Raw genomic sequence first — 26,791 nt, forward strand, 5'->3', positions numbered from 1 at the left:
GAATTGGCAAATCTAGAGTCAGAAAGCAGATATGTAATTGCTTGGGATGGGGGGATGGGGGGCCAGGGGTTGATGGAGTTCTTAAGGAGCATGGGGTTTCTTTTTGAGGTAATGCAAATGCTCTAAAACCGAGCTGGTGATCACACATATCTGTGAAAAGAATGAGAGCTTTGTGTGTGCACTGTGCCAGGTCCCAGGACACACATGTCAAAAGACACAGTTTCAACACTCAATGAGCTTATCTAGATGAAAGATAATTAGGCAACTATCAAATAGTACGCATGCTATTTTATGTATGTATATATACCTATATATATCTATAAATATACCTATATGTATCTATCCATTCATCTATCTATTTATATATAATCACATATAAGAGAAAAGAAGACAGTAGCCCTAAATTTGCAGTCAAGTCTGTAGACTTTAGGGTCACATAGACAAGGGTTTGAGATCTGAATTTGTCACTTGTTAGTTGTAAAGCTTCAAGCAAGTTATTTAAATTACCTCAAGAATTAAGTGAATCATTACACATTATGTCATGCTTACTACAGAAGGGCAGAATGCTACTGGTGTTTGTGGAGAGAATGAGCCATAGAATGTTGGGTGTATTATACAAATTCCTGGAGGAATGCCTGATTTTTAAGTGGCTTAATAAAAATATGGGCAAACACAAACTATATTCTATTGCTAAGACCCTCCCCTACCAAAAAAAGTTTATCAGGGTACATTTAACATTGTTGTTGACTGCTGGAATACATTATAAAATTAATATGTAACCTGCACAGACACCATTTCAAATGAAAAAGCATGTCTTTTGGGCGACAGGAAATACAGTTTGGTGCCCTGACTTGCATCATGCTAGACCACCAGAATATTGGCTAACCATGCTACCCATATCAGACTTTGGAAAGAACATGTGCAGACAAAATGTAAACATTTAATAGACTGGAAAAAATTTGGAAAAACTCCCAAGATTAACTCAGGATAGAAAGGCAAGAATATATTTCTTTTATTTGTTCTTACCAAAGGCCATAAACTCTACCAGTTTACCATGAAATTGCTGGAGCTGGAAACTAGCCAATTAGGCAGACCCGGGGGACTTTGTAGTTGCAGTGAGTACACTCAAGATTGTATTGTACATACCATATAAATGGACTGCTCGATTGCATACTAAGCAATTGAAGTTGTGGGCATTTGTATTGCCACAACAGATCACTTTTATCAACGTAAGCCACAAAAAGTCAATCTGGGCCTATGCTAAGGGCACATGCTTTCCATTCCACCCCTCCCACAATTACTAAACACTGTTTCACTCAGGAGCTGAGTCTGCTGTCAGCTAAAATATGGAAATAATGTCTCTTGCTATGGCATTTACATAGTGAATTTTGCTTTGATAGAGTTAGTTTGCTGGTTTCAGTTCCCTTCCCTTCTCCCCCAGTGGCATGATACCAGTTGGAACTGTTTTTTGGACAAGGGTGGGATTTTAAAATTTTGACACATGCACAAATTTTACATCGAATTTTGATGGCTTCTGACATCAACTAAAATAATGGTTGAGGAAGTAATTTCCACGGCCCCTCTCACACTGTTAATCTAAAAATAGCCTACATAGGGGCACCTGGTTGGCTCAGTTGGTGGTGTGGGTGACTCTTGATCTTGGGGTTATAAGATTAAGCCCCATGTCGGGTGCAGACAGTACTTAATAAAATCTTTTAAAAAATCACCTGTTTATCACATAAATAAATAGCTATAAATAGGTATAGTATAGAATATGCCCTCTTTTTTTTCCTCTCTCTGTATATGTTTATGTATGTGTGTGTGTGTGTATAACGTTAAATAAAAGGGGGTCCCTTGTATGGCCTACTATGCACTCTCAGTTTCCTATATAAAGAGAGCTGTAGCAGAATTTATCCACAGAATTGCCAGAGAAACTAAATAATAGATACAAACCATTCTGCATATGCCTAGAAGTTAGCTAATTTCTAAGTATTTATAAAACATTTACCACTACTGCCTCATGGGATAACCCTGAAAGAGATACTGGATTATACCAAGCAGAATGAGGCATTCCAGGAAATGAGAATGTTATACGCAAAGCCATGATAGTAGGAAAGCATGGTGTGTGGAATAACATCAATGGCTAGACGGGAGAGGACAGGCCAGGGCAGGGAAATTATTTAAGGAACCGAAATAAAAGATGAGGAGTGTCCAGACTAGAGCAGTGGTAGAGGAGAAGAGATAGCTAAGATGCAGAACTGATAGGAACTGGTAGATGTTTAGATGGGGCACTGAAGAAAAAGACAGATGGAAATCTTAGCTTTGTGATGGGATTTACATGCCAGTGACAATGAACCACAGAGCCACAAACCTATTTTAGAGGAAAAAGAACAACTGTCCACTTTCGACATATTTAAGGTAATGTAAAGCATCTAGGTAAAGATCGTCTACAATACATTAGACACACAGAATTCAGAAATCAACATTTTTTAAGAATATCTAATCAATATAAATATTTATATATAGTTGGTTCTTACAGAATCACCCTGGCAATAACAAAGGGATATTATATTAATTAGGAGATACAAATAATAGAGTCTTATGAATAACCCAAAAAGTATAGGGTTATTCAAAGTGGAATTAAATAAATTAAAAACACATTTCCATCACTACCTCAGCTGCTTTGCCATTGTAAAGGCGAAAATGATTACAGGCCTTAAGATTGAGTGCGATGGTGCTATCAGGAATTTGCTGAAGGTAAACTGCCAGAACTTCTTGAGACACATCATAGTAATCCAACTTGTAGTAACATAGGGCCACGTATACATTGAGGGCAAGGTATTCCCTATTAGATGAAAGAATTAAGGTTAACAGTTTAAGTCTACTTCATAGTAAGGTCGTCAAACTACAAAGACTTCTTTAATGGCTCAAACTGACAGCCAGGTGAGGAGGACATGAACTTGCCTTTTGAATAAAGAAGGCAAGGTATCATCAGTACAATATTTTTCTTTTGTATTGTAGTATGTGGATGTTGTGATTTAAGTAGACAGAGAGATGACAACTAAAGGAGAAAGGGAAGCATTCAACTCCTACCAGTTCATGTTAAAAAGACCAAACTTACATATGCTCTAACTGGGCTAAACTGTAAATAAGCATGTATCGGACAAAAGACAGACACACAAAGCAAGCAGACTCAATGACTGGGAAGGGGAATGGGTGGGGTGCAGGTAAGCAAAAGGGGAGAAGGCAGGTGGATGAGATATTTTTGGGAAGTGGGAGAGATACCCAGTGGTCAGTGATCAAGTTGGAATGTTAGTTCTTCAGAATGTTTTATTTCTAATTTTGTCGGCAAGTTCCCTACAACCTAATACAATGCTGAAATGATAAATTTAGACCATGCATTTTCAACAGGGGCCATATCATCCCTAAAGGGGTAAAGATCCTTATGAAGAAGTGGAAAACTGTACTCATTTTAAGTATAAAGCATAGATATACATTCTGTATATACATGGACATACAGTGTATCTGTGGTTTTAAAATTTCACGAGAAGGTGATGGGGTGGGGTGGGGGAGACCAAAAAGACTCCTTGGAAGGGTGGTAATGAAATAAAAGTGGAGAAATCCTGATCTGGAGAATAAGGAGTTCTTAATCGGACCACATTATTAGCTAAACAGATTTGAACACAGGGTGATAATAGGTTGAAAGAACACTAGGTCCTCAGCCAAATCAGTTACAGAAAAAGCTAGCAAAATGAGATTTGGAGTAGACAGGAAAGGACACCGACCTGTTATCTAGCAGTATTCGCTTATAAATATCAATAGCTTCTTGGTAGTGAGATCGCATATAGTGGATTGAGGCCAAACTGAGTTGATCTTCTGTGATATCCTGAAGATTCTGATGAAAGTTCATCAACTTCTTCTCATCATTAAACTAAAATTGTCAGAGGGAAAAAGACATGTAAAGATTCATGAAAGTACAGTTAATCGCCACCTATGGTACAGAGATTTTAACTCCTTCTCTTTCAGCCATTTGGTGTCTCAGTTCTCCCTATTTTCGTTCAGTTCCTTGTCTTCTCTCCTGTCTCTCCTTCAGAGTAAGAATGAAAACAGCCTCTGGAGGCAAAGCCTTTGAATCACAGCTAATATTAATTACTTGACCCCCCCCTTCCTTTCTATTTTTTCCCCTATGTCTTTTTATCATTCTTATATGCTGTTTATAAGAGACACATTTTAAAATATAAAGACACAGTGGCGCCTGGGTGGCTCAGCGGGTTAAGCCGCTGCCTTCGGCTCAGGTCATGATCTCAGGGTCCTGGGATCGAGCCCCGCATCGGGCTCCTTGCTCACTGGGGAGCCTGCTTCTCTCTCTGCCTCTGCCTGCCTCTCTGCCTGCTTGTGATCTCTGTCTCTCTCTGTCAAATAAATAAATAAATAAATAAAATCTTAAAAAAAAAAATAAAGACACATTAAGGTAGAAAGTTTAAAAGTATGTAAAGAGAAGGGCACCAGGGTGTCTCATCTTAAGTATCTAAGGAGATATAATAGACAAACACCAAACAAAAGAGAGTGGTGGTATACAAACATGACGAAGCAGACTTTATGTGAAGAGAAATTTTTAGAGATAGAGACATTGCGCAATGATGTTTCAATCCCCTGGTGGAGAGAACAATTCTAAATTTGTATGTACTTAATGATAGAGTCTGAAAAACATGTAATACAAAAACTGAAAGAACTAAACAGAGACGGATAATTACACTATGAAACTTTTAAATGTACTAAGAATAATCGTTTTCATATACTGCCTACAGATGATTTGATAAAGTTTCCATAAAATAATTTAGAAATATCAATTAAAAGCTTTATTTAAAAATATTTATTTATTTTAGAGTGAGAGGGAATCTGTGCATGTGTATACATGTGTGTATATACATACGGATATATATACATGTATGTTATATATATGGAATATAACTCAGCCATGAAAAAGAATGAAATCTTGCCATTTGGGACAAAATGATGGATCTAGAGAGTATGATGCCAAGTGAAATAAATCAGTTAGAGAAAGTCAAATACCATATGATTTCACTCATGTGGAACTTTTTTTTCAAAATCTTTTTTTTTAAGATTTTGTTTATTTATTTGACAGAGACACACAGAGATCACAAGTAGTCAGAGAGGCAGGCAGAGAGAAAGGAGGAAGCAGGCTCCCTGCTGAGCAGAGAGCCCGATGCAGGCCTTGATCCCAGGACCCTGGGATTATGACCTGAGCCGAAAGCAGAGGCTTAACCCACTGAGCCACCCAGGCGCCCCTATAAATGCCATTTTAAAAAGTCACAGTCTTGGGGCACCTGGGTGGCTCAGTGGGTTAAAGCCTCTGCCGTCAGCTCAGGTCATGATCTCGGGGTCCTGGGATTGAGCCCCGAATTGAGCTCTCTGCTCGGCAGGGAGCCTGCTTCCAACTCCCCCTCTGCCTGCCTCTCTGCCTGCTTGTGATCTCTTTCTCTGTCAAAAAAATAAGTAAAATCTAAAAAAGAAAAAGTCACAGTCTTAAAGACTATTTAGTGACTCGGGGATATGCTCATTGTATAAAGGTAAGTTTAAAAAAAAAAGGCAGAATACAAAAATATATATTTGGCATGAGGCTCATTCTTCAAAACAGAAAAGTGAACAAAATATAAATATGTGTATAAAAATAATTATCTCGGGGTGCCTGGGTGGCTCAGTGGGTTAAGCCTCTGCCTTCGGCTCAGGTCACGATCTCAGGGTCCTGGGATCAAGCCCCGCATCAGGCTCTCTGCTCAGCAGGGTGTCTGCTTCCCCCTCTCTCTCTGCCTGCCTCTCTGTCTACTTGTGATCTCTCTCCGTCAAATAAATAAATAAAATCTTTAAAAAAATTATTATCTTTATTTATTTGAGAGAGAGAGAGAGCACAAGGAGGGGGAGAGGCAGAAGGAGAAGCAGACTCCCTGCTGAACAGAGAACTTGATATGGGGCTCGATCCTAGGACCCCAGAATCATGACCTGAGCTGAAGGCAGATGTTTAACCAATGGAGCTACCCAAGCACCCCTTAAAAATAATTATTTTAAATGTAGATATAAGATAACAAAAGGCTGAAATGCAGTTTCCTTTATTATTTATTTTTTTAATTTAAATTTTAGGTAGTTAACATACAGTGCAATATTGGTTTCTGAAGCAGAATTCAGTGATTCATCACTTACTTACAACACCCAGTGCTCATTGTAACAAGTGCCCCCTTTAATGTCCATCACCCATCTAGCCCATCCCCCACCCACCTCCTTCCATCAACCCTGTTTGTTCACTATCGTTAAGAGTTTCTTATGGCTTATTTCCCTCTCTCCTTTTTCCCCCTCTTCCCCCTTCCCATATGTTCATCTGTTTTCTTTCTTAAATTCCACATGAGTGCAATCATATGGTATTTGTCTTTCTCTATTTCACTTAGCATAATAGACTCTAGCTCCATCCATGTCATTGCAAATGGCAAGATTTCATTCTTTTTTTATGGCTGAGTTATAGCCCATTGTACATATACACCACATGTTCTTTATCCATGCATCAGTCGATGGACATTTGGGCTCTCTCCGTAGTTTGGCTACTCTTGATAATGCTGCTATAAACACTGGGGTGCACATATTACTTTGAATCTATATTTTTATATCCTTTGGGTAAATATCTAGTGGTGCAACTGCTGGATCATAGGGTAGTTCTATTTGTATTTTTAAAAAGATTTTATGTATTGATTTGAGAGGGAGAGAGAGAGAGAGCATTAGTGGGGGGAGTGGATGCGAGAGGGGGAAAAGCAGACTCTCCACTGAGGGAGGAGCCTGACTCTAGGTTCTATCCCAGGACCCTGAGATCATGACCTAAGCCAAAGTCAGATGCCTAAGCAACTGAGCCACCCAGGTGCCCCTGGGCAGTTCAATTTGTAACATTTTGAGGAACCAGCATGCCATTCTCCAGAGTGGTTGCACCAGTTTGCATTTCCATCAACAGTGCAAGAGAATTCCCCTTTCTTTGCATCCTCACCAACCCCTGTTGTTTCTTATGTTGTTAATTTTAGCCATCCTGACATGTGAGATGGTATCTCATTATGGTTTTGATTTATATTTCCTTGATGATGAGTGATGCTGAGCATCTTTTCATGTGTCTGTTAGCCATTTGGGTATCTTTTCTGGAAAAGTGTCTATTCGTGTTTTCTGCCCATTTCTCAATTGGGTTATTCATTTTTTGGGTATGGAGTTTGATTAAGCTCTTTGTAGATTTTGCAAATTTTTTCTCCCATACTATAGGCTGCCTTTCAGTTTCGTTGGCTGTTTTCTTTGCTGTAGAGAACTTTTTTTATCTTGATGAAGTCCCAATAGTTCACTTTGGCTTTTGTTTTCCTTGCCTCAGGAGAGGAATCTAGCAAGAAGTTGCTATGGCTGAGGTAAAAAAGGTTGCTGCCTATATTCTCCTCAAGGATCACGATGATTTCCTGTCTCACATTAAGATCTTTCACCCATTTTGAATTTATTTTTGTGTATGGTGTAAGAAAGTGGTCTAGTGGGGTGCCTGGGTGGGTTGAGAGGCCTCTGCCTTCGGCTCGGGACATGATCCCAGGGTCCTGGGATCGAGCCCTGCATCGGGCTCTCTGCTCAGTGGGGAGCCTGCTTCCTCCTCTCTCTCTGCCTGCCTCTCTGCCTACTTGTGATCTCTGTCTGTCAAATAAATAAATAAAAATCTTAAAAAAAAACATAAAAAAAAGAAAGTGGTCTAGTTTCATGCTTCTGCATGATGCTGTCCAGTTTTTCCAACACCATTTGAAGAGAATGACTTTTTTCCATTGGATATTCTTTCCTGCTTTGTCAAATATTAGTTGACCATACAGTTATGGGTCCATTTCTGGGTTCTCTATTTTGTTCCACTGATCTATGCGTCTGTTTTTGTTCCCGTACCATACTGTCTTGATCATCACAGCTTTGTAATAAAGCTTGAAATCTGGAATCATGATGCCTTCAAGTTTTGTTTTTCTTTTTCAGAATTGCTTTGGCTATTCAGGGTCTTTTGTGGTTCCATACAAATTTTAGGACTATTCTAGCTCTGTGAAAAATGCTGATGGTATTTTGATGGGGATTGCATCAAATGTGTAGATGGCTTTGGGTAGTACAGACACTTTAACAATGTTTGTTCTTCCAATCCATGAGCATGGAATGCTTTTCCATTTCTTTGTGCCCTCTTCCAATTTCTTTCATAAGTGCTCTATAGTTTCCAGAGTACAGATGTTTTATTTCTGTAGTTAGATTTATTCCTAGGTATCTTATTGTTTTTGACACAATTGCAAATGGGATTGATTCCTTAATTTCTTTGGTGTATAGAAATGCCAACAGATTTTTGCACACTGACTTTATATCCTATGATTTTGCTGAACTCATGTATCAGTTCTAGCAATTGTTTGGCAGAATCTTTCAGGTTTTCTTTTATGTAGAGTATCATGTCATCTGCAAATAGTGAAAGTTTCACTTCTCCCTTGCCAATGTGGGTGTCTTTTATTTTTTTTTGTTGTTGTTTGACTGCTGAGACTAAGACTTCCAGTACTATGTTAATTAGTAATGATAAGAGTGAACATCCTTGTCTTGTTCCTGACCATAGGGGAAAGGCTCTCAGTTTTTCCCCACTGAGGATAGTATTAGCTGTGGGTCTTTTGTATATGGCCTTTACGATGTTGAGGTATGTTCTAGCTATTCCTACTTTGTTGAGTCTTTTTTTTAATCAAGAAAGGATGCTATGGGCGCCTGGGTGGCTCAGTGGGTTAGGCCGCTGCCTTCGGCTCAGGTCATGATCTCAGGGTCCTGGGATCGAGTCCCGCATTGGGCTCTCTGCTCAGCAGGGAGCCTGCTTCCCTCTCTCTCTCTCTGCCTGCCTCTCCATCTACTTGTGATCTCTGTCTGTCAAATAAATAAATAAAATCTTTAAAAAAAAAAAAAAAAGAAAGGATGCTATATTTTGTCAAATGCTTTTTCTGCATCTATTGACAGGATCATACGGTTTTTATCCTTTTATTAATAAATCATATCACACTGATTGATTTACAAATACTGAACCACCCTTGTAGCCCAGGAATAAATCCCACTGGATGGTGGTGAATAATTCTTTTAATGTACTACTGAATTCAATTTGCTAGTATTTTATTGAGAATTTTTGCATTTATGTTCATTAGGGATATTGGCCTGTAATTCTCCTTTTTAGTGGGTGTAGATTTTATTTTCTCTTTCAACTTTTGCTTACAGATACTTTATTTAATAGAATTAATGTGTAACTTCTATAATATGGAAAATTATTTTTAAGAAACCATTTTATGATGATGACCAAAATTACTGCTGTAAGCCAGGGGTGCCTGATTGGTTCAGAAGGTACAGAATGTGACTTTTGATCTTGGGGTCATGAGTTCAAGCCCCATTGAGTGTAGAGCTTACTATAAAAAAATAAAAGAAAATTTGGGGTGCCTTACTGACTCAGTTGGAAGAACCTGTGACTCTTGATCTCAGGGTTGTGAATTCGAGTCTCCTGTTGGGTATAGAGATTTACTTAGATGAATAAACAAAAACTTAAAAAGGGGGTACCTGAGTGTCTCAGTCAGTTAAGCATCTGACTCTTGATTTCAGCTCAGGTCATGATCTCAAGATTGTGAGATCGAGCCCCGCATCAGGCTCCACACTAGATATGGAGCCTGCTCGAGATGCTCTCTCTCACTCCCCCACCCTACTCTAGTGTGTTCTCTCTCTTAAAAACAAAACAAAACAAAACTTACTGCTATAAGGCAATTCTGAAAAGTGTGTGTTTCTAGGAGTTAAGATAAGGTGTCTTAGAGTCTGCTTCCAAGAGACAATAGGATAGTTGAAACAAACTAATCTTAAATGACTACTACTTAAAAAGAACTAAAATCTAACATCTCTTATTGGTAAAGAACACTAAGAAAAGAAAATCCTATAAAATCAATACCTATATTCTACTTGTTCTAGAAATACCATTAATAAGTATTTCTAGTTCATTATCTTTCACCATTGTTTTTAATAAGAAGAAAAAATATTTTAAAACAAAAAATGTGATATGAGAACATAAATACCTTATGAGCCAAGTGGAAAAGGAGGCGGTTTTGAAGTCGGCTTTTTGGAGCTGTAAAAAAGACGTTCAAGCTGCTTATTAATTGTCTATGGCACTTAGTCCTTCTCAAGAATAACATGAGACTCAGATAATCTTCCCAAATCCTTATCTATGTTACCCTGATATGTCCCGACTATAATACATATTATTTTCATCTGGTCTCTACCTGCAGAAGCAACAACTGCATCAGGAACCAGGAAAAAAAAAAGTTCTCTTCTTCCCCAGCACTTGTTCTACTAGCTTCTATCATGGTGACCCACAGCACAGGACACCACACACACAGTTCTGATAGCGGCCCACCACCACACTGCTCACACACTGACCAAACACTGGAAATAAAGTTATATTTATCCCAATTCATGTAGAAATCCCTGTCATTCAGCTGTTCTTCCAAGTATTCTTTGTCAACTCCTTCTGAAATCTCCTTTTCTACAGTTATACAGCCATATTTCCTTAGACACTAGCTCAATCTCTACTCCACAGATCTTCGAGCATGATCATCGGCCACACTTAAACACTCAACCAGGTGAAAAGGTTAACACTTTTCAAGTTCCAAATCCCGTTTGCACTGCTGAAGAATTTTCCTAATTCTGGATGCCTAACTCTACATTTTTTTCCTAAAGATTTTATTTATTTATTTATTTATTTGAGAGACAGAGATCACAAGCAGGCAGAGAGGAAGGCAGAGAGAGAGGAGGAAACAGGCCCCCCCCGCTGAGCAGAGAGCCCTACACGGGGCTTGATCCCAGGACCCTGGGATCATGACCTGAGCTGAAGGCAGAGGCATTAACCCACTGAGCCACCCAGGCACCCCCATTTATTTATCTTTTTTCTTACAGAAAAAACTCATACTTCAAAGCATAAAAAAGAAAAAAAATTATATGGCAAGATAGGTAGCTACCCTGATCACTTTCTGTGTGTCTGACACTGTTCTAGGCACAGATACAGTCTAGAAACATAAGAAAAATGAGTAACTTAAGGCCTATATAACTAGATTAAGAAAAACTATATCAGAACACAGGACACAGTTTGGGTACAAATCAAGAAAGGGTCCAAGTTTCATGTGATCCCTGAATTTGAACTGGAACAGTTCCTAAATATGTATGAATCTGTTAATTCTCTAAGAATTCTATCCTGGAATATATTCTTCCCTAACAAATTTCCTAACAAACATTCCCTTGTCCAGTTTCTCTACATTTCTTTGAATTTAATTTGATGCATACTCTCATTATTCTTAATCCTTCCTCCCCTGTTTCTCTTTGCCCTGTTCTTATTTGCAAGTTGATGTCCAGTTCTTAGACAGCTGTCAGGACAAGTAAACCAAACGACAACTAGTCTGGATTTTTCAAGCAGAAATTACTTGGTTTCTCATTCAGAAGCAGGGAAAACAGCTATAAAATCCACATCCCTAGGGCTTAGACAGCTCCCTCCGACTCCTACAACAGCATGAATATCCTACACCATGAGAGGGCCCAAGAAAGAGAACTTGCTCTTTTGCTTCTTTCATTCTGCTTATCTGCTGTAGCTTCTGGGAAGGTGGGGTGGGGACAGAAAGCAGCACAGAGATTAACGCTCTCTTTAAACATAAAATTGCTCAGATTCAATGTTCTTTGAAGATTAAATCTATCTTTTAGGTTTTTTTTTTTAATTTTATTTTAAAGTAATTTCTACACCCAACATGGGGCTTGAACTTACAAACCCCAAGATCAATAGTCACATGCTCTACCGAGTGAGCCAGCCAGGTGTCCCTATTTTCTAGTTTTCTAATTATACTTGGTTTTTCCTCAGTAAAAAAAAGGAATTAAATATGTTTTAAAATCTCCAAAATAACTCATATCATTAGTGATGAATACTGGATATTAAAGAGGCCATTTTACCTTTAAATCCAGCGGCTTCAGCTTGTTTATACATTCCAAGAAAAAAGTAGGTACAGGCTAGGTTCACCCAGACTTCAGGATTGCAATTTTCCTCCTTTGTCGCATTTTCATATTCCTGAAATATATATTAAGCAGGGATCTCACTTCAGCAGTAAAGCAATCAATGACCCATTCCTCTATAATGGAACAGAATTTCTTACTGAGATTGGGCAACTTCACATTTAGGGAATCCTATATGCTCCACTATCCTGTACCTTCAAGGTTAAATACTAAAGTTACAAATCAATCCTACTCATGGTGGGTGGGGGAGTGGGGCTGTTGTCCACAAAACCTTTTTTTTTTTTTTTTTTTTAAGATTTACTTATTTATTTGAGAAAGAGAGAGAGAGAGAGCGCAATGCACACCCAGGGGGAGGGGCAAAAGGAGAAGAGAATCAAGCAGACAGCAAGCTGAGTGCAGAGCTGGACACTGGGCTTGATCTCCAACCCTGAGATCATGACCTGAAACAGAATCTGACCCTTAACTGACTGCGCCACCCAGGCACCTGTTTTCCACGTTAAACTTGTTCCCCACCCCCTCCTTTTAACAGTGATATGGGCTAATAAACTGCAGAAATGAAAAATAACTGAAATATTTTATTTTTGCTAACTTAAAAAGATAAGCAAGGGGTGCCTGAGTGGCTCAGCCAGTTAAACCTCCAATTTTTGGTTTTGGGATGGAGCCCCGCATCTGGCTTTGAGTTCAGTATGGAGCCTGCTTTGGATTCTCTCTCCTTCTCCCTCTCCACCCCATCCCCTCAAATAAATAAATAAAATCTTAAAAAAAAAAAAAAAGGGAGGGATGCCCTGGTGGCTTAGTCGTTAAGCATCTGCCTTTGGCTGGGGTCATGATCCCAGGATCCTAGGATCGAGCCCCAAGTTGGGCTTCCTGCTCACAGGGAGCCTGCTTCCTTCTCCCTTTCCTCCCTGTTTGTGCTCTCTCTCGCTATTTCTCTCTCTCTCAGATAAATAAACAAAATCTTTACTTCTTAAAGTTTTTAAAAGATTTTATTTATTTATTTGACAAAGAGAGTGAGTGTGCAGGTAGAGGAAGAGGGAGAAGCAGGCTCCCTATGGAGCCAGGAGTCCCATGCAGGGCTCCATCCCAGGACCCCGGGACCATGACCTGAGCTGAAGGCAGACACTTAAGTGACTGAGCCACCCAGGCACCCCATAAACAAAATCTTAAAAAAAATTTTTTTAATTAAAGAAAAAAAGGAAAGCAAGATACCTCACAAGAAATGCATAGGTTCAGTTAACTTAAAATCTAATAACCTTAATATACTACAAATATCACTTCATTCTAATTGTTTTCTGGCTTTATTTATTTGGCTTTACATTTTAAAAAGACATTTTCGGGGCACCTGAGTGGCTCAGTGGGTTAAAGCCTCTGCCTTCGGCTCAGGTCATGATCTCAGAGTCCTGGGGTCGAGCCCCACATTGGGCTCTCTGCTCTGTGGGGAGCTTGCTTCCTCCTCTCTCTCTCTCTGCCTGCCTCTCTGCCTACTTGTGATCTTTGTCTGTCAAACAAATAAATAAAATCTTAAAAAAATAAATAAAATAAAAATAAAAAGACATTTTCTTCCTGCCAAGAACACCTTCTGAGATTCCCTTTGTCAACTATGTTTTCCATATACTCTTATTATTTACCAGTCTATACCAGATAGCTTTGTTTCTTTTTCTTACTACATTGGGGCTCTCTCCTCTATATCTTTCACAAATTCTACCAGCTTCTATTCTGTCCTCATATCTTCTCTTTGCCCTCACTGATTTTGCTGTTCTTGTTCTTCGTCATACCTCCTCATTACGTGATCTTGGACACTTTCATTTTGGTTATGCATGTTCTATAAATATCCTTGGAATACAGTTGGGGGGGTAAGGATATGTGGAAATGTTTAAACAACTTCATCTATGCTTTAAAAACTGTTTGAAAAAAGTGAACTATAATTTTATCTAGATTCATATTCCTATAGATTGCTCATTACCTAGGTGCTATTTACAACAATGAAGAAAAACAACTTTCAAAACTCAACTTGCACAAATATAAAGATAACATTTCCTATGCCTAAAATTAATCAAGCAAAATAAAAATGAACTTCTTTTGAGAAAAGCATCATGGAAATTTTATCAAGAGGGTTCATTTCTGAAAATTTCCCTAAGAAATGCTAATATTAATATTTTGGACAATCTCATTAGTATATATCTAAAAGCAAAGAGTAAACAAGATATATATGATACAGATATATATGTATATATCTATATATATATTTGAACTTATATAGAAGATATCTGAAGCAATACATCAAACAAGAGCCAGTGGTTGCCTCTGTTAACAAAGAAATAGGATTGTGGAAGGCAAAGAGGTGATGTTTTGCTTTTTACTTTGTTCCCTTCTGGATTGTTTGATTTTTACCAGGAGCACATATTATTATAATACAAAGCTTAATAACTTTTTCAAAATCCTTGTGTTGCAATTTTTTTTTTTTAAACTAACCTCCAAAGCTCTCTTGTAGTCACCCAGGTGAAAAGCACAGTATCCAATCCACAGATTAGTATCCTCTTCTTGTTCCCCAACGTGACGTTTGAACTTCAGGTTAAAATTTCAGAAAGAAAGAAAGTGAGAGAGAGGGGGGATAAAAGAAAGAAAGAAAGAAAGAAAGAAAGAAAGAAAGAAAGGAAGGAAGAGGTAGAAAGGGAGGGCGGAAGGGAGGGAGGGAGGGAGGAAAGGAAGAAAGAAAGAAAGAAGGAGGGAAGGATAAAAGAAAGAAGGAGGGAGGGAGGAAGGGAGGGAGGGAAAGAAAGACAGACTTTGAATAAATCATCTATTTAAAAAACTGCTATGTTGGGGCGCCTGGTTGGCTCAGTCAGTGGAGTGTGTGACTCTTGATCTTGGAGTTGTGAGTTTGCATCCCACACTGGGTGTAGAGATTACTTAAAAATAAAATCTTTAAAAAAATTAAAAACAAACAACACTGCTATGTTAAACTACCGATAAACAAATCAGCAAGGAAATTGCAAGTAACAGAAGTAAGACAATACTGTTTAATTAAGCCTATACCTAGGGAACTCAGCACAATTACTCCCCCCCCCAACTTTTTTTTCAGTAGACTCCATACGCAGTATGGAGCCCAACTTGAACTCATGGGGCTTGAACTCATGACCCTGCAATCAAGACCTGGCCTGAGATCGAGTCTGACGCTTAACTGACTGAGCCATCCAGGCGCCCCAGCACAATTTCCTTCTAATCGTCACAGAAACGTTTATTTTTTTTTAATGCTGCAAAAACTAACAGAATATACATTCCACTTATTCCAGGAAGCATCATCAAATGCTGGAAGAATGGATGCTGCAGAGCAACTGAAACAGGCTATGTTGAAACAATGTGTGTAACTGTATGATGGTCTCAATTCTTTCCAATGTTAGGAATGAAAAGAATTTCAATATTTGCTTTATATATTACTCAAGAAAACTATAGCACAGACAGATTATTTCTTAGATATTCACAAGATGAAAAATCTAGTTCACTTAATATTTCCAGTTGAAAGAAACATATATTTTCAAATATTTCACCTTTGTTTTCCTGGATTAACGGACATCTTATTCCAGAAAGTATTTAAGAGTTATCCCTATAACAATTCCGGGGGCTATTAAGAAACACAAGATTCATACAAAGTTTCTGATGCCAAACACCTGAAGGTTAGAGAGATTAAGCAATGAACTCAAGACCACCACAGCCAGGGAGGGCAGTAGCAGGTACCACCACAGTCCACTGACTCCATCACCTGTGTTCTTACCCTCCATGCTCTATTGCCTTCCAACGCACACATCAAACCTGTCCCATTAGCGCATGCATACATTTATTCATAGGTACCTTTCACTGAGAATAAGCCATTAAATCATTCTGTTACTCTTAAATAGGCTTACTAGAGCCTATAAGAATTAAGGATATTGAGAAGACTGGCCTCATTTATGTCCATTGTGAAAAAATATCCCAGCCAACAGAAGTCCTGCTTTGGAGGAAAGCAATAAGGTCTTGAAGGAGGAGTTTGAATTAAGGTGAGAGTTTTCCATTCTACAGGCTGATACACAAAAAACTGTGTATCAGTTTTAAGTAGGGGGGGTGCCTGGGTGGCTCAGTTGTTAAGCATCTGCCTTCAGCTCAGGTCATGAGCCCAGGGTCCTGGGATCGAGCCCCACATCGGGCTCCCTGCTCAGTGGGAAGCCTGCTTCTCCCTCTCCCACTCCCCCTGCTTGTGATTCCTCTCTTGCTGTGTCTCTCTCTGTCAAATAAATAAATAAAATCTTTTTAAAAAATTAAATAGGGAGTGAACACCTATTTATAGATCATTCCTACAGAACACTGGTGCCTTGACTGTTACAAGATGAAGACAACCATTAATACTTCCTGGTCTAGGATAAGAACTTACTCCTGTAGTTAACACCATAACATTACAAGTCTTCCTTTCACAAAATGCTGTAGATCTGAGGACAGTGCCTTAAGTCTGAAGAAATTCTTATTTGAAGTCTCCCTGAATTTGCTTCAGGAATTGCCTGGAACCACAGGAAAGCTCATGAGGCCCCTCCTCCCCCAAAGCACAGCAGTACCGATTCCTATTCCCATACACCATGGCACTTTAACCGCCCACCTAAGAATAAGCATAGAACAGAGCCTCCCTGATAACTTAAAAGCAGTGTGGGATTACACAGTAAGGAAAATGTGATCATCGTCTTAAAGAAAAGAGAGAAGAGAAAGGGGACTGATACAAATTAGACATATAACTACCACTTAGTCCACTGATTTACAGAGCTAGAAGGTCTTTCCAAGTCAACTTCCCCACTTTATTTATTTCTTTAAGATTTTATTTATTTATTTGAGAGAGAGAGAGAGAGAGTGAGCATGAGTTGGGAGGGGGCAAAGGAGGGGAAAGAGGGAGAGGGAGAAGACTCCCCGTCAAGCAGGAAGTCCGACATGGGGCTCAATTGCATGACCCTGAGATCATAACCTGAGCCAAAGGCAGATACTTAACCGACTGAGCCACCCAGGCGCCCCCAACGTCCCCACTTTGAAGATGAGAATGCTGACACCAAAAAAGTCAAAGTTCTTGATAGCAGAGCTAATGAGAAACAGAAGACTGTAGATGGAAGACTGGGAAATATATAAAACTAATTAAAACAATTATTATTGATAGATTATAAGTACTGATAGATTACATATAGCCGGAGTAGTACTTTGGAGAAATGATGGGCACCACACAACCAGACTGTGCTGTCAAAACTCTTCTTCTGTTCATTGTTTGGTGTGCCCCTTCATCCTCCTACGTGTGATTCCCACAAGGCAGCTTCTCAAAGCGTAGTATCCTTGGACCACCTACATCAGAAGCACTTGGGCCACTTGTCAAAAATGCAGGTTCCTGAGCACCACCGCAGACAGATTTGGAAAGAATCAGAATCCCTAAGGCAGGAGTCCAGGAGTATACATTTTAATAAGCACCTGATAATTAATAAGGTCCTGATGTGTATCAGAAGTTGAGAACTACTGCCATAGAGATTTGAAGTATTTTCTGAAGATACAGTGTGCTACACAATAAGCATGAAGCATGGTGATATTATATAAATGATCCAGACTTTATAACATATAATAGGAATAAACATAAATTGGTCAGCGCTCGGGATAAACACTGTGTGAACTGATGCTATTTTAAATGTCCCTCCGTAGTTTTAGCTGAATTCACCGTAGTGGGGCTAGACGTAACCCAAAGTGTCCTTCAAGAAGTAAGTCTGTCTTCTTAGCTCATCTTTAATCAGGTCTATCGTTAACACGGAATCAGCAGTCTGTGCCTGACTAGATTCACAGGAAGCCCCCCGCCCCCCGCCAAAGCGCCCACCTGTTCCAAGAGCACAACAACCGGCCGGCGTTCACCCCTGCATTCATCCCCTTTAAGAAGCAACCTTCTTTGCACATTACCTCCAGTAGGGTAATAGCTCCAGTGAAATCTCTTTGCGAAAGTAGCTCCTCTAGTTTCGGAATCTTCCTACCTTTCTTCTTTCTTTTGTCGGTGTGCGGTAGGTCCCCGCCTACAGCAGGTTTGGCCCTTGATAGCATCTGTGAAGGAAGCAACAAAGACAGCTGTGTCATCGAACTCCGATTGTCAGTTTTAAACGTGGAGCCACAGCTCCAGAATCTGCAAGTCAAATTTTTACCAACGAACCTCAGGGAAACCCGTTCAAGCTCTCGGTATCACGTATTTTACTGAAAGGGCCATCACCCCGCACTTGAGCTGAACCCAACGACTACCACACCTAATCTTCTTTATCAATTCATTCGAGCGGGCTAAGCGATGCTTTCGCGCAGCTTCTGTCATCTCCGCCTTTCCTCGATCTGCCTGCCACCCCCGTGCGGAGAAACGGAGAAGCAGAGGGAAGAAAGCTTCGAGGTGTTTACAGTTGCATCCCTGTCTCCCGTGAGAACCGGGGTAAGGCGGGGAAAGCATCCTCCGCTGACACTCCTAGACTTCACTCAGAAGTGTGCTGGGAACCTCCGATCTCCGGTCCTAGGTTCCACTCAAGGTTCTCCCTCACTGTTCAGAGCCACTAACCATCTTGGCGTTGGTTCGGTGAGCCCCTTTCCGGGACCGACAGACAGGAGAGGCCCAGCCTCAACGCCTCCTGGCAAGCACACAGCTCTCTTCGTCTCCACGGCAACCCGGCGGGGGTGGGGTCTGGTTCGTCAACGAGAAGCGCTCTCAGGAGAACCGATGCACGCGGCTATTTGGTTCCGCTCGACTCCGTCGCTGAAGCAGTGAAAGTTCTTCTCTTTGAGGAGGAGAGGCGTTGTTCTGGGTTCTGGGAGTGAAAGTTTGTTTCTCTACTTACGGGTTTACATTAAGAAAAAACGAATTCGATCGGCATTCTTTTTCAAATACTAGTTCCCGGGGAAAGTCATTTTGGAAGGACCACTTCCGATTTGGACCGTGTTGGGCTCCATAGCAACACCCGGCGCTGACTGGCAAGTGATCCTGGGCCACGGACTCCCGGAAGCTTAGAAAGAATCGCTGAACCGAGGGGTTGGCGTTTATGGGCGGGAGTTCACCGAAATACAATCCCTTATCTACATACGTAAACATAATAAGGAACTGTAGTAAATATATGTTGATTGGACGACTTAATTTATCGACTTTATTCCTGAATCGAGTTCATAAGGCTGCAGGAGGCTGAAACCATCGTATCGTGGAATGTTAGAGCTGGAAGGAATCTTAAAGGACATGCAGTCCAAACCTTGTAACCCGACCGAACGAGAGCTCGTCTACCCGACGGGCAGCAAGCCAGTAACAACTGACACGGAGCTTCTGCAGAAGTGAAGAAATGTATTGATGGGGCGCCACCCCGGAGAAGGAGGGAATTGATGCTCAGAAGTCCCAAACTCCACAGTGCCTTACAAGCAGGGGTTTTTTAAAGGGCGAGAATCCAGGGTAAGGGTCTCAGGGCCTTGGGTCATGGTGGTTGATTACGGGTTAGGCCAGCTATAATATTTCCCTTCTTGATCATCTTATCCCTCTGGCGTCTCCCAGTCTGGTTTCGGTGTGATTGTAGCGAGGTGGTCGTTCTGCTTCAGGGGCTTGGAACTGCGAAACATTCTGAGCAGATTGCATTGGTGATGTCATCTCTAGAGTACAAAGGCGCAAGTTCTACATCCCGTAACATGGCCAAGCTGCAAATTATTGTTTTTCTTCGTGCATACATGTCATATTATGTTTGTTATCTCAGGCAGAACAGTATCCCACTGACCTTTTGGGAGGCAACTTTACATTATTTCCTGAGGCAATTTTACAGGTTTCTTTAACAGTAACTAAGGACTATATGACTCTAGTCAGAGGCAGCTGGGAGCAATATGTCTGAACTGTGGGGTCTGTCAGCGCTTGCCTCCCAAGTTTCACCCTGAGAATTAGCAGACTAAGGAACTAACATCTGGAGTATTCTCCCAAGTGTATAGGTAGTTGTGGCATAGCTGAATTACATCACAGACCACTCTATACAATTAGCCCTGTAGAGACTCCTGTATACTGTAAGCTTTAGAAGGTCACATGGAGTTTGCTAGATTTTTTTGCATCCTCCTCATGCTCCAGCCCTTGTCTCCTACCACTCATCACTTGGAGAATGAGTAAATGACTACATGCCATAATTCACTGATACATACACTCTTGTATAGATCCTTATATTCAGAGATAGGAACATGCGTAGACTTAAGAAATGCACAAATTCACCAGCACTATACTTATATTTCTTTTGGTTCCAAATGTTAGAAATATGCCTACTTTTGGTTGATATAAAGCAAAATTATTTTTTTAAATTATTTTTTTAAAGAATTTATTTATTTATTTGACAGACAAAGATCACAAATAGGCAGAGAGGCAGGCAGAGAGAGAGGGGGAAGCAGGCTCCCTGCCCAGCAGAGGGCCGGATGTGGGGCTTGATCCTAGAACCCTGGGATCATGACCTGAGCGGAAGATAGAGGCTTTAACTCACTGAGCCACCCAGGTGCCCCTAAAGCAAAATTATTTTTAAGCTCTTCTTTAAAGAAGTCTACATATTTTTGTAGTTGCTTTATTCCACTATCATTCAAATATTGAACTCATCCTTTTAAAGCACATAATTCCCTGACTTTAAGTACAAGTATCCCCTGCTTTTTGGAAGTTGAAGTTTGGCTCCTTTGCTTTTATGGAAAAGCTGCATTAGTACCTGCTTTTGCCAACTGAAAGAAATCTGAAGAGGGTTTTCACTTTTACAAAGAAAAGGGAAAATAGCACGCAGCATTTATTTTGCATCTAGAGGGGCAGCTCACACTTGAGCAGTGAAGAGTGGCACTGTCAGGCTCCTTTCCTGGGAACCACACTCAGCATCCCAGCAATAAGCCATCTGAGCTTTGAATTATGTCTCTAAGCATCTGTGCTTTATCTAGATTTATTCTGTGCATCTGTTAGCAAGATATCAGAAAAGCTTAAGAGAGGTGATTATTTGGATCTGGCAGAACTCATAATTTTCCCATATAAATTAATAGTAATTGCTTTTTTATTTTTTAGATTTATTTATTTTAGAGGGAGAGAAAGAGTGCACAAGCAGGGGAAGGAGCAGAGGGAGGGGAACACAAGCAGATTCCGTGTTGAGCATGGAGCTTGATTCAGGGCTCGATCCTATGACACTGAGATCATGACCTGAGCCAAAATCAAGAGTTGGTTGCTCAACTGACTAAACCACCCCGGTGCCCCAAGGATAATTGCTTCTTTGCTTTAGGACATTTTAGCTTAGGAAAGTTTTCTTAGGAACACTCTGCTTTCAGATAGTGGTGGAACCTGTATTCAGAGTTGAGTGTCCATCACCAGTGTGAAATTCTGGAATACATTCATCATCTATAAAAGAAACCCCACATCCATCAGCACTCATTCATCTTCCCCCTCCTGCCTTTGGCCTCTGGCAACCGCTAATCTATTTTTTTGTCTCAATGGATTTGCTGGAGATGGCAGTGTGGAAAGAGAACGCATAGCCCAGAACTTCTCTCGCCAGGGGCTGAGGGCAGCATTGCCAGTAACGGTGCAAACAAACTTGTAGATATTGCTAAATCCATTGAATTGATCTCTGATTTCCAGTAGTTTGGGATACTTCTTGAAACCTCCAAATCCCCGTGGAGGCTGTTTGAACCGTAGCTCTATTTACGAAGGGCAGAATATAGCATATTGAGTGTTCTTGAGAAGAAGCTATTCCCAACTACAATTGAATCGGTGTTAGGAAACCTAAGATAAGATAAACACACAAAAGCTGGTTGCACGGGTAAGAGGCAGAATTGGAATGGCAACTTTATTGCAGTTGCAATAGAACAGCAGTTTTGGAGACTATAAAAAAATAATCCACACTGCGGTGATGGTTGTATGACTATGTAAATTTACTAGAAAACAATGAATTGTACACTTAAAACAGGTGCATTTTATAATATGTGAATTGCACCTTGCTAGATCTATAGGTTTTTAGAAAAGATTTATTAGTTTATTTTGGAGAGAGAATGAGAGAGGCCTGCATTGGACTCCACACTGGGCATGGAGCCCACTTTAAAAAAAAAAATAAATAAAAAATAAAAAGTTGAAGAGATAAATCATTAAAAATCAAATGGTAAAAAAGAAGAACCCTCAGCATTTGTTACAGAACCGCAGAGACTCTAAATATTCATCAGCTCTACTGAGTGCTATTAATTTTGTTCTTCTGCTCACCAGTTTCACAAATAGTCTACCTTACCGTCAAAAAGTGTATTTTAAAAATCAAATTTTAGGGGCGCCTGGGTGGCTCAGTGGGTTAAAGCCTCTGCCTTCAGCTCAGGTCATGATCCCAGGGTCCTGGGATCGAGCCCCGCATCGGGCTCTCTGCTCAGCGGGGAGCCTGCTTCTCCCCCCTCTCTCTGCCTGCCTCTCTGCCCACTTGTGATCTGTCTGTCAAATAAATAAAAAATCTTTAAAAAAAAATCAAATTTTAGGGGCATCTGCCTGGCTCAGTCAGCGGGGCATGCTGATTCTTGATCTCAGGGTTGTGAGTGTGAGTGTGACCTGTTGGGTGTAGAAATTACTTAAAATCTTTAAAAAAAAGAAACCCAAATTTTATTCCACTCCTTCCCCTAGGTTAGATGGGCTCATGGAGAAAGGACCTTTTTTGACTGTTCTAAGTAAGAGCAAGAGGACTCTGGGATTATGCATTTGAAAATCCAGTCTTTAAAGAAATAGTTTTTCAATTATTTTAAAATAACATTTTTCCTATTGCAAAAGTACTCCATACTCACCATGGAAAATTTGCAACATATTGAGAATTAAAATTAAGAAAATAAATTATCTATATACTCATAACGAAGAAATGACACCTTTTAACATTTTGCTTTTTAATAAAAAGTGATGTAGGGATGCTTGGTTAGCTCAGTCAGTGGAATGTGAGACTCTTGATTTTGGGGTCATGAGCTGGAGGTAGACCCTACTTACAAAAAAAAGAAAAAGAAAAAAGTGACTTAACTAGCACAAACAGGTTTTATAGTCATGGCTGAACTGCTAAAAATTGGAGAACTAGGTAATAGGAAATCTATGGATCATAATTGTTGAAATTAAGTGATGAGTATATGTCATTGACCATTCCATTTTTATATAGAAAATTCCCATAATCTAAATTTTATTCATTTTTTAAAAAAGATTTTATTTATTTTGAGAGGGAAGGAGAGGGAGAGAGTGCGTGGGGAGGTGGGGGAAGGGGTGCCGAGGGAGAGGAGCAAGTAGACTCTGCACTGAGTGCAGAGCCCACTGTGGGGCTCCATCACATAACCTTGAAATCATGACCTGAGCCAACATCAGGGCTCAGACACAACTGACAGAGCCATCCAGGTGCCCCCATGATCTAAATGTTAAGAGACATCTATTTGAAAACTCCCGAATTCTTCTGGGTGGCCAAATTTTTGACTGGTATGAGTTAAAGATATGGGAGTCCATATTTATTTCCACATACGAAGTAACGTGCATTTATACCCACTAAAACTAAGTGCCGTTTTCTATGTGAGAATACTGAGAAAAATAATTTTCAACCTCTGATTGCTAGTGTAATTATTTATTTGGTGGAGAGATAATTGGTAAATTAGAGAACAATATAAACATAATAAAATGTAAATGGGAAAAATACCAGGGGTTGCAATCTAGTGAACCCTAGACAAGGGACTCCCTGTGTCAACCCGTTCCTGAGGTGTGGGATCCTGGGAAGGTCCCTTTCGGTTCATCCGCCAGTGCCAAAGGCAGCCAAAAACAAGAGTTGAAGGTAACATAGGATTGTGTGCTTGATTTTTTTTCTTTTCTTTTCCTTTTTCTTTTTTTTTTTTTTTTTGGATTGTGCACTTTTGAATCAGCAGAACCTAGTGATAAACTCTGCCTCCCCTGCTTCCTGTCTTTGTGACCTTGAGCAGGTTACTTAACCGCTATGTGTTTTTGTTCCTCTGTAAAGAAATAAAATCCACCTCACGGATTTGCTTAAGACTCACTTGAGGTAATTTATAAGCAAAACGCAGGGGACACCTAGGTGGCTCAGTCGGTTAAGCCTCTGCCTTCCACTCAGGTCCGAGGCCCACATAGGGCTCCCTGCTCAGCAGGGAGTCTTTCCTCCCTCTCCCTCTGTTTGCCACTCTGCCTACTTGTGCTCTCTCTCAATCTCTCTGTCAAACAAATAAGTAAAAGAAAATAAGCAAAACGCTGTAGAATTTAGTGGATAAGTGCATAGCCTCAGGCTGCGGACTGCCTGGGTTCAGTTTTTAGCTCTGTCACTTGCTTTAGCTTTGTGACCTGGGCAGGTAACTTAATGTCTTTGGGCATCAATTTCTCACTTGTGAAAAGAAAATGATAATAGTGATACTTACCTCCTAGGTTCATTGGTTGTGAAAGCATTTAGAATAGTGCTGGGTGGGGGCACCTGGGTGGCTTAGTTGGTTAAAGCATCTGACATTTGGGCTCAGGTTATGATCTCAGGGTTGTGGGATTGAGCCCCACACCGGGCTCCACTCTGGGTGTGCCAGTGTGTGGAGCCTGCTTGGCATTCTCTCTCTGCCCCTCCCCTCCCCCACAAAAAGGCTAGTACTAGGGGCACTGTCCATGCCATTATATGTGCTTCAGTCTTCATATTGCTTTTTTTTTATTGTATAATTTGGGTGCACTGATACTATTTTAAAGTATACAATTTAGTGGGTTTTTTTTAGTATATTCACAAAATTGTGCGTCACCATTGTCTAATTTTTGAACATTCTCATCATCCCCAAAAGAAACCTGTACCCATTAGCAGTCAATCCCCATTCCCCTTTCCCCCCTAGCCCCTGGCAACCATTAATCTATTTTCTGTCTTTATGGATTTGCCTATTCTAGACATTTCATATAAATGGAATCATGCAGCACGGAGTTTTTTTGTTTAGCTTCTTTCACTTAGCACTTTTTTTTTAAAGTCTGTTTTTACCTTTTACTTTTTTTTAATTTAATTTATTTTTTTAAAGATTTTATTCATTTATTTGACAGAGATCACGAGTAGGCAGAGAGAGAAGAAGGGAAGCAGGCTCCCCGCTGAGCAGAGAGCCCGATGTGGGGCTCCATCCCAGAACCCTGGGATCATGACCTGAGCCGAAGGCAGAGGCCCCAACCCACTGAGCCACCCAGGCGCCCCCCGCCTTTTACTTTTTAATAAATAATTTAACTTTTAAATTAAACTCTGCACCCAACATGGGGCTTGAACTCATGACCCCAAGATCAAGAGCTGCACGCTCTAGCAACTGAGCCAGCCAGGCGCCCTTTCATGTAGCATGTTTTCAAGGCTCATCCATATTATAACATGTAGTAGTACTTCACTGTTTCTGACAGCTGAATAATATTCCTTTGTATGGACATGCCACATTTGTTTAAGCCTTCATATTATTTCAAGCACATAACACATAGTAAAGGCTTAGAACCTGGTGGTCTTGTCACCCAGTGCCTTGGGATTCAGGGCACCGCCTCAATCATGTTCCATCCCTGGTGGACTTGTACCCAAGGAAGAAGGCAGGCCATTAAAGGTACCCACATACAGCCTAGTGCGGGGCCTCTCTTTGCCTGCCATGCACAGTCCTGCCTTGAACTTCTGTACATGGGTCTCAGAAACCTCAGGTTCCCTGTTCTCTCTCTCCAGCCACACATAACCTGGTAAGCTGCTCTAGTTCCCAGTTCCTTTCATCTGTTCTTTTGTGACTTCATTGTTTCAGACCTCCTCTGGACCTGATTTCCTTAAGCAGTCTACATCACTTTGTGTTTTAGATCTTTGTTACTGCCTGGGTTTGTGTATATTATATTAATTATCCATTATTGCATAACAACTTACTGCCAAACTGAACAGCTTTACAATCACTATTCTCTTTTTAAAGATTGATTTATTTATGTTAGAGAGGGAGAGAGAGAGCAGGGGGAGGGGCAGAGGGAGAGGGAAAGAGGCAGACTCCCCACTGAGCGCAGAGCCTGATGTGGGGCTCCATCTCACGACCCTGAGATCATGACCTGAGCCAAAACCAAGCATCAGATGCTCAGCGGACTGAGCCACCTATAATCAATATTCTTATCGCACATGGTTTCTGCTGAGCTGGGTGGTTGTGGCTCAGAGTTTTTCCTGAGGTTGAAGTTAGACTGTCAGCAGGGACTGTAGTCACCTGACACCTTACAGGAGCCGAGAGGTCCCATCCCAAGTGGCTCACCCTCCTGCTTGGTTGTTGGTGGGAGGCCTTGTTACTCGCCACATGGACCTCTGCCAAGGGCTGCTTGATTGTCCACACAACAGCACGACTGGCTTCCCCAGAGGGAGTGAGGGAAGTGTGAACAAGGAGGAAGTCATAATGTTTTTATGGTGTACCCTTGGAACTCAGACCGTCATTTCTGTAATATCTTGATTACACAGATCAGCCCTGTTTAGTGTGGGAGGGGACTACATACAGATGCAAATGCGGGAGTCAAGACTCACTGGGAGTCAGCCTACCACAGCAGGCCATTGTGACCAAATCCACTCCACCTCTGGATTACCACTGCCTGTCGCCTCTGCTTTCAGACTAGCATCACCAGTCTGACTCTGGTTTGCAGCCAGCCTGAAGGTTTGCAGCCTGAAGATCTTCATTTGAATACCACCAAAGCAGAGTCTGTAAATTCTATAAATTG

At 40.6% G+C, this 26,791-nt stretch overlaps 1 protein-coding gene across 4 annotated transcripts in view; it reads right to left on the minus strand.

Moving 5' to 3' along the window:
* TTC26 (tetratricopeptide repeat domain 26) overlaps positions 1-18,760 on the minus strand; it is a 45,303-nt gene extending 26,543 nt beyond the window's left edge. For 3 of the 4 annotated variants that reach the window (XM_032868214.1, XM_032868196.1, XM_032868222.1), the window contains exons 1-7: positions 18,671-18,760; positions 18,040-18,177; positions 14,569-14,661; positions 12,037-12,151; positions 10,122-10,171; positions 3,786-3,931; positions 2,674-2,845 (exon numbers count right to left, since the gene is read on the minus strand). In XM_032868214.1, the coding sequence (XP_032724105.1) occupies positions 2,674-2,845; positions 3,786-3,931; positions 10,122-10,171; positions 12,037-12,151; positions 14,569-14,661; positions 18,040-18,177; positions 18,671-18,673 (717 nt within the window). In that variant the 5' untranslated portion in view covers positions 18,674-18,760. Of the gene's footprint in view, positions 1-2,673; positions 2,846-3,785; positions 3,932-10,121; positions 10,172-12,036; positions 12,152-14,568; positions 14,662-18,039; positions 18,178-18,283; positions 18,341-18,670 lie in introns of those variants that run through there. The other variant, XM_032868206.1, reaches the window with a different exon arrangement.
* Positions 18,761-26,791: the final 8,031 nt, after the last annotated feature.

Source organism: Lontra canadensis, unplaced genomic scaffold (genome assembly GCF_010015895.1).
Source record: "Lontra canadensis isolate GAN:19392208 unplaced genomic scaffold, GSC_riverotter_1.0 scaffold2, whole genome shotgun sequence".
Lineage (NCBI taxonomy): Eukaryota > Metazoa > Chordata > Mammalia > Carnivora > Mustelidae > Lontra > Lontra canadensis.